This window comes from Uranotaenia lowii, chromosome 2 (genome assembly GCF_029784155.1).
Source record: "Uranotaenia lowii strain MFRU-FL chromosome 2, ASM2978415v1, whole genome shotgun sequence".
Taxonomy (NCBI): Eukaryota; Metazoa; Arthropoda; class Insecta; order Diptera; family Culicidae; genus Uranotaenia; species Uranotaenia lowii.
Window position 1 is genome coordinate 45805974 of NC_073692.1, and position 7717 is coordinate 45813690.

The 7717-nt window shown below is 39.0% G+C and overlaps 2 protein-coding genes across 2 annotated transcripts; one reads left to right on the top strand and one right to left on the bottom strand.

Moving 5' to 3' along the window:
- The first annotated feature begins 725 nt into the window (after positions 1-725).
- LOC129741653 (DNA-directed RNA polymerase III subunit RPC2-like) lies at positions 726-4468 on the top strand. The gene is made up of 3 exons (XM_055733402.1): positions 726-922; positions 982-1896; positions 1967-4468. The coding sequence occupies exons 1-3, from the start codon at positions 854-856 to the stop codon at positions 4385-4387; spliced, it is 3405 nt and encodes a 1134-aa protein (XP_055589377.1). The 5' UTR covers positions 726-853; the 3' UTR covers positions 4388-4468.
- Positions 4469-4556: 88 nt separating this feature from the next.
- LOC129741654 (metaxin-2-like) lies at positions 4557-5891 on the bottom strand. Its single transcript, XM_055733403.1, has 4 exons — positions 5766-5891; positions 5335-5681; positions 5034-5275; positions 4557-4967 (listed from the first exon to the last, which is right to left on the bottom strand). The coding sequence occupies exons 1-4, from the start codon at positions 5806-5808 to the stop codon at positions 4781-4783; spliced, it is 819 nt and encodes a 272-aa protein (XP_055589378.1). The 5' UTR covers positions 5809-5891; the 3' UTR covers positions 4557-4780.
- Between the last annotated feature and the right edge of the window lie 1826 nt (positions 5892-7717).

The following is a 7717-nucleotide window of genomic DNA, read 5'->3' on the forward strand; positions in this document are numbered from 1 at the left end:
TTTTTACATTTTTTTATTTTTATTTTTTTTTGAATTTTAACTTGTTTACTTATGTAGTTATGTTTAGTTTTATGTAGTTTTTAAAGTTTTCTGGATTTTTTGTAATTTTTTGCAATTTAATTTTTAGTTTTTTTAATTTATAAGCTCTTGTAATTGTTTGTAATATTTTGGTATTTTTTTTCCTTTTTTGTGATGTTTATAGTTTTTGTCATTTTTATCGTTTTTGGCATTTTTGTCATTGTTAAAAAATGAAAAAAGATAAGAAATTTGTGCTGGATTTAAACGCAGACACCAGATATCTGGTGTCTGCGATTTAAAGCTAATAGAAATTGATTTCAGGATGATCATCGAGATTTACTCGAGTAAATGTAGAGAAGTAGGTACCTATTTGTGTAATATTTTGAACTCTGAATGAGAATTCAAAATCCTAATCAATCTTGATAAATCAGAAATACATATTGGAAGAGTCAATGTGAACCGCCTTAATATATTTATATCAGGGCGCACTAAAAACAAACAATTTTCCACCCTTTCCCCACCCACTGCATGCCTGCTGTTTTCCATTTGCCCGCTCGAGGAGTGTGTGTACCATATAAAAAATACTGTAAGTGTATCCGCTCAAAGTGTACGTTTTGTTTACAGCGGTACGACCAGAAGGCTGTCAAGGCAACTTTGCATCAAAACCTGGGCATGATCAAAACATTCACCGCAAAAGCACGCACCGGTGCAAATCGGATCGCACGTTGTTTCATTCGATTTAAATTTTTGGTGATAAACTCCGTCGCAAAGAGAAAGTTTAAAACGTTCTTTAATTGTTTGGTGTGTTAACTAAAGGGGAAATCATTCTCTAACCATGGTCCTCGCGGAGAAGTCCTGGGACTTCGACGGCAAGAAACACAAGAAAGTTCAGAAGGCTTTGGAGGTATGTTTTCAAATTTTTTTAGATAAGGTTCAAATTCGTAACATTGCATCATTTTCCAGGATAAATGGAAGCTAGTGCCGGCTTTTCTCCAAATCAAGGGTTTGGTGAAGCAACACATTGATTCTTTCAACTATTTCATCAATGTCGACATTAAGAACATCGTCCGGGCAAACGATGAGGTTAAAAGTGATGCCGACCCGTGCTTCTATCTGAAGTACCTGAATGTCAGCATCGGTATGCCGGATGTGGAAGAAGGGTTCAACAATACCAAATCTACGACACCCCACGAGTGTCGGCTGCGGGACATGACATATGCAGCTCCGATAACGGTAGATATAGAGTACACTCGAGGAACCCAAAGGGTTGTTCGGAATAATCTACTGATTGGTCGGATGCCCATCATGCTGCGTTCCTCGAATTGTGTTTTGTCTGGTAAATCCGAGTATGAGTTGTCTAAGGTAAACGAGTGTCCGCTTGATCCTGGCGGTTACTTTGTAATCCGTGGTACGGAGAAAGTTATTCTTATACAGGAACAAGTTTCCTGGAACAAAATGATAACTGAGGATTACAACAACGTTATCCAATGCCAAGTGACCAGTTCTACCCATGAGAAAAAATCCAGGACAATTTTGCTTGCGAAGCATGCAAAATATTATTTGAAGCACAACTCGATGACTGAGGAAATTCCGGTTGCAATTATTTTCAAAGCCATGGGAATAGCTTCGGACCAGGAAATCATGCAGCTCGTTGGTATCGACATTGAAACACAGAAACGGTTTGCTCCGTCGCTTTTGGAGGCCGCTAACCATAAGGTGTACACCCAGCAGCGAGCCTTGGAGTATATGGGCTCCAAGCTGATTGCAAAACGGTTCACCACGGCAGCAACCAAATACAAGACTACCGCTGACGAGGCAAGGGACCTGCTTGCGACGACAATCCTGGCTCACGTTCCTGTGAACAATTTCAATTTTCAGGTAAAAAATCGTTTGTTTAATTTTATCATATAAAAGGTTGTTTAAACTTGATTTTTGACTTTCTAACTAGGTGAAGGCAATTTACGTGGCCTTGATGATTCGTCGAGTGATGGCAGCCGAGTTGGACAAATCGGCCGTCGACGATCGCGATTATTATGGTAACAAACGGCTGGAACTGGCCGGTTCCCTGCTGTCTCTGATGTTCGAGGATCTGTTCAAGCGTTTCAACTGGGAGCTGAAAATGATTGCTGACAAGAATATTCCCAAAATTAAAGCAGCTCAGTTCGATATCGTGAAACACATGCGAGCAGCGCTAATCTCAACGGGACTGGAAACGGCCATTTCAACCGGTAATTGGACTATCAAACGTTTCAAGATGGAACGTGCAGGAGTCACGCAGGTTTTGTCCCGGTTGAGCTATATTTCAGCGCTAGGCATGATGACGAGAGTCAACTCTCAGTTCGAGAAAACTAGAAAAGTATCAGGACCACGATCGTTGCAACCAAGTCAGTGGGGAATGTTATGTCCCTCGGACACGCCTGAAGGAGAGGCCTGTGGATTGGTAAAGAATTTGGCGTTGATGACGCATATCACCACGGAGGTCGACGAAGAACCGGTCATTCGGTTGGCTTACAATTCTGGAGTAGAGGACATTCGTTTGTTGGGCGGTGAAACCATCAATAATCCGAAAGTATTCATGGTGTTCATCAATGGTAATATTTTGGGAGTCACTATTGGCTACAAAAGGTTGGTGGAAGTATTTCGGATGATGCGTCGGCGAGGTTTGATCGGTGCTTTTGTATCGATCCATACGTCGTTTTCACAACGCTGTGTTTACATTCATACGGATGGAGGACGGTTGTGTCGACCTTATATTATCGTCCAGAATGGAAGACCTCTCGTATTACAAGAGCATATTGAACAGTTGAAAGTTGGTCTGAGAAAGTTTGACGATTTCCTTCACGATGGTTTGATCGAGTATCTAGATGTGAATGAGGAAAATGATTCCTTTATTGCTTATCAAGAGATGGACATTGATCCGGAGAAAACTACACATCTTGAAATTGAACCGTTTACATTGCTGGGAATTTGTGCAGGATTGGTTCCATACCCGCATCATAACCAAAGTCCCCGCAACACCTATCAATGTGCTATGGGTAAACAAGCGATGGGCGCTATTGGTTACAATCAGAAAAATCGCATCGACACGTTGATGTATAACGTCGTCTATCCGCAAAGCCCGATGGTACGCTCGAAAACTATTGAACTTACCAACTTTGACAAGTTGCCGGCTGGCCAAAACGCCACTGTAGCCGTAATGAGCTATTCCGGCTACGATATCGAAGATGCCTTGATTCTGAACAAAGCTTCAATCGATAGAGGTTACGGTAGATGTTTGGTGTATAAAAATAGTAAATGTACCATAAAACGATACAGCAATCAAACATTCGATCGTATAATGGGTCCGCTGAAAGATTCTTTGACCAATAAGATAATCTTCAAACATGAATGCCTGGACACGGATGGAATAGTTTCGCCGGGAGAGAAGGTTTTATCAAAACAAACCATGGTCAACAAAGAGATGCCCGCGGTTAAATCTACCAACCCGATTGAGCAAAAAGAAGCAGGCCAACAACCGATAACCTACAGCCCTGTTCCGATCACCTATAAAGGCACTGAACCAAGCTACATTGAAAAGGTCATGGTTTCAACTAACAACGAGGAAGAATTCTTGGTAAAAATTCTGCTGCGTCAAACCCGTCGACCGGAAATCGGAGACAAATTTAGCTCCCGGCATGGACAGAAAGGTGTCACCGGTTTGATTGTAGACCAAGAAGATCTACCCTTCAACGATTACGGAATGTCACCGGACATGGTGATGAACCCTCACGGTTTTCCCTCCCGTATGACGGTTGGCAAAACGCTAGAACTGCTCGGTAGCAAGGCAGGAGTACTTGAAGGCAAGTTTCACTACGGAACGGCTTTCGGTGGTTCGAAATGTTCGGACCTTCAGGATGAACTTTTCAAAAATGGTTTCAACTACCTCGGAAAGGACGTCTTCTATTCGGGAATAACCGGGGAACCGCTTGAAGTTTATATCTACTCCGGTCCGGTGTACTATCAGAAGCTCAAGCACATGGTACAAGATAAAATGCACGCCCGTGCTCGGGGACCTCGGGCCGTATTGACTCGTCAACCCACGCAGGGACGTAGCCGCGAGGGTGGCCTTCGTCTGGGAGAGATGGAACGGGACTGTCTGATTTCCTACGGCGCTTCGATGCTCATAATGGAACGTTTGATGATTTCTTCCGATGCTTTCGACGTGGATGTTTGCAACGTGTGCGGCCGTCTGGCTTACTCGTCTTGGTGCCACAACTGCCGGTCCAGTGCCAGCGTATCCAAGATCTCGATGCCGTACGCTTGTAAACTGCTTTTCCAGGAGCTTACCAGCATGAACATTATTCCGAGGTTGAAGTTGCACAATTATTAGATTTAGGATTATTGAAATCCTTTCTGATGTTTTTTTTTCGATACATTAAAATATCGTAGTTTGATGAAGTTATTAAAAATTAAATAAGCAGTTTTTTTTAAAGTTGATGACCCTTTACCAACATACTTTGGATTTCGGCAGTTTAGGATCACGTAATAGTACTGAGTGCTGATATTCAAGTACTGCATAACTGATTAATTTATTCCACTAAAAGCATTTCAAAAAAGATCAATTACCTCAACTAGCTGGTTCGTGGGATAAATTTATGTCGGCCGTGTGGTATCGATCATAGCAATCAGAATACGAGAGAGTGATTGAATGTCAGTTGGATTATAGAACTACTTGGAAATAGATGAATTATCGGTACTATCCAGCACAATTCAAGTATTCTAGTTAAGTAGTTTTGAAGGTTACAGTAGGCCGTTTCCGTGCTTTATTGAAGTACTCAGCATCAATGTTTTTGCAGAACCGAATCAAATTCTCGTACTTATTGATCGTCACAGCTAGAACATCATTCGGCAGAGTCATGGTGAAAATGCTAAACAAATGACCGAACACCAAGGCATCCAGTTCTGTAGGCCTGGAGGAAAAAAAAAGCTTATTACTTTATCCTTACAATTGTTAGAACTCTCCCATAGCGGCTTACTTGGCACCGTAAAAGTACTTTTGATCGCCCAACAGATTGCTGAGTGATTTGCAAAGAACTTCCACCTGATCGATGACTTTCTCCAAAGACAGATTCAAATATTCGTAAACGCCTAGCTGTCGCCGGGCCGACATAAGTTTACGGAAATTTTGAATATGATTTAGCGGAAATGGATACACACAACCATTTCGTACGAAAGTAACTTTCTTTCGAACCTCGGTATCCACCCAGCTGATGTATTGCTGTGAAAAAAGCCCAAAAGTTAGTGGAGTAGATTGGTTAGAAAAATCTTAAACTATACCTCGGCATTGGTAAGGATATTTTCCACCAGGCAAAAATAGGATCGTATTTCTTTCTTGGTGTTCTCGGCGATATTTTTGCTCAGGGAATAGCCCTTCTGCTCGACGAAGTGAAGTATCTGTTCAAACTCGGCAATGATGAAATTTTCGACCTGCAGAACCGGAAGTTTGGTCCGTTTGCCACCGGGCGACATAAACTCGGCATTGGCCCGCTGCTCCACCTTGAACGGAAGATTCAACATGATCAGGTAGGTACGCACCGCCAGACAGCTGGCATTTTCGGCCAACAGTATCTGTTCTTCTTCATAGGGCTGATAGAGGACGGCCGCATCGGGCCACGGTTGTAAACCTGAAGTTAAATAAAAGGTGGATAAATCATCATCTATTGGAAACTGAGATACTGTTTTCGCATGTCAACCGGAGGAATACATACCTATGTCTTTATTTTTCATATATTCGCTGGAAAATGTACTCATTTTGTCAAGAATTTGCGATCAATGCTGACTTTGGTTTTAAAAATTTACGGATTATGTAAAGCCGCTTTAAAACAAAATAGTTGAGAAAGCAAACAGTACCGCTGTAAACAAACAGGCAATATGGACATTGGACATTATCAAATGTTAGGTGTGTTCAGTCATGGCTGGATTGGTCGAAATCGATTGGAAATATCTTCAGAAATTTAAATAATTCACGAAAACTTTTAAGCAACGAATCGTATAATAAAACTTAACACTTTTCTACAGCTAACTTGAGTTGATTTTTCTTAAATCGCTCCTACAATTTAGGCGTAAGATTTGAAACAAAAAGTATAGAGTGAAAAAAATTAAACAGAGAAGACATGAGAAGACAGAAAAAATGAAAAAATAGAACCGAGGAACATTTCTTGAGAGAAGGATGAAATTAAACTTACTAGCGAAAAAACAAAAATCGTATTTCAAGAATACGAATAAATTGATTAATTTTTAACAAAAAACACAGCGTTGAGAAGTAGAGTATAGGAAATAAAGGGGGAAAAGACAAAAAATTATTATTTTAAGCACGGAACCAACAGGTTTCCAAAAACTAAAAGTACCCATCAAAATTAAAAGAAACATGTATGAAAAATTCCCATCGCCATTTAATCACAAAATTTTGATAAGATAACTAATGGAATAGGGAAAAGAGATTTATCAAATAAAGAGAAAATGGAAAAAAGTATTAAAAAAAAATAAGTAAAAAAAGGCCAAAAACAGAAATAGAAAAACGACAAACTGATACGATAAAAGTTAAAAAAAAAACCTGATGAAAAAATGATAAAAAAGATTCAGGAAAAAACAAAAAGATAGAAAGAAAAGCCGAATCACCCGCGAAAAAATAGCGAATGTCTCAGCAAAAGAAATTAATTAAAAAATGAAGCAGAAGCGATTTTTAGTGGAGAAAAAATAACGGAAGTGATTAACATAAAAATTGGAATAGTATGAAGAGCAAACAACTTTCAATGCACCAACAGGAACAGGAACAGGAAGGCAAAAATACAAAACAAAATGAAAGTGATAAGCGGAAAAAACAAGAATACTAATAAAATACTGAAAACAAAATTTTAAAAAATCTAAAGAAAAGTATGAAGATTGAAAAACTTCCTAAAAGACAAGAAAAAAGAAGGCAATAAAAAAGCGAAAATAAAAATGTAAAAGGTAGAACGAACAAAGAGTTGAAAAAATAGGGTGATTATATCTAAAAATACAAGATAAAAAATATGAAAAAAGAGTAAAAGATTTGACTAAAAGTAGAAAATGTCAGAGGAAGATATACAATGGAAAACGTTGAAAAATAATAAAAATGGATGGAAATTAAACAATAGTTTAAACGAAATCGGAAAAAAAACAAAGAGAAATGAAACCGAGACAATCACCAAAATAATAACTAAAATACCATGACATAAGTCAATAAGTATTGGAGATAATAAACCAATTGGCTTAAAATCCCAAAAAAAAAAATTACATAAGTAAAGGATTTATCTATGTTTCAATCTACTTATCATATCGATAAGAAACCGTAAGTTAGAAACAACCAAAGAAGTAAGAAGAACAGAGAGAAACAGGAGCATTTCTACACAAGCCAATTTAAAACATTGTGAAAATGAAGCGGAGAATAAAAAAGGAAGAACTGAGATAAAATTTAATATACAGTGTCGGACAACAGAATAGGACCGCTCTAATGCAAAATATTCAAATCACCTTTAAACTGCCAATTCAAATATAATAATATGCGACACCTTGCGGCAAGCACTTATTGTAGTATGCCAACTTTGTATACTGCACGTTTGTTGCAATCAAAGCAACCCGTTTGTTCTACTCGACCAGAAAGCTGTCAGAGGGTGAAAAAAGTCGCGTCATAAAATAAGAA

Excerpts from the sequence above, each read along its gene's own strand:
- LOC129741653 (XM_055733402.1), top strand. The coding sequence starts at position 854 with ATGGTCCTCGCGGAGAAGTCCTGGGACTTCGACGGCAAGAAACACAAG. Across the intron at positions 923-981 it reads AAGTTCAGAAGGCTTTGGAG|GATAAATGGAAGCTAGTGCC; the intron begins GTATGTTTTCAA and ends ATCATTTTCCAG. Across the intron at positions 1,897-1,966 it reads TGAACAATTTCAATTTTCAG|GTGAAGGCAATTTACGTGGC; the intron begins GTAAAAAATCGT and ends CTTTCTAACTAG.
- LOC129741654 (XM_055733403.1), bottom strand. The coding sequence starts at position 5,808 with ATGAGTACATTTTCCAGCGAATATATGAAAAATAAAGACATAG. Across the intron at positions 5,276-5,334 it reads ATATCCTTACCAATGCCGAG|CAATACATCAGCTGGGTGGA; the intron begins GTATAGTTTAAG and ends CTTTTTTCACAG. Across the intron at positions 4,968-5,033 it reads AAGTACTTTTACGGTGCCAA|GCCTACAGAACTGGATGCCT; the intron begins GTAAGCCGCTAT and ends TTTTTCCTCCAG.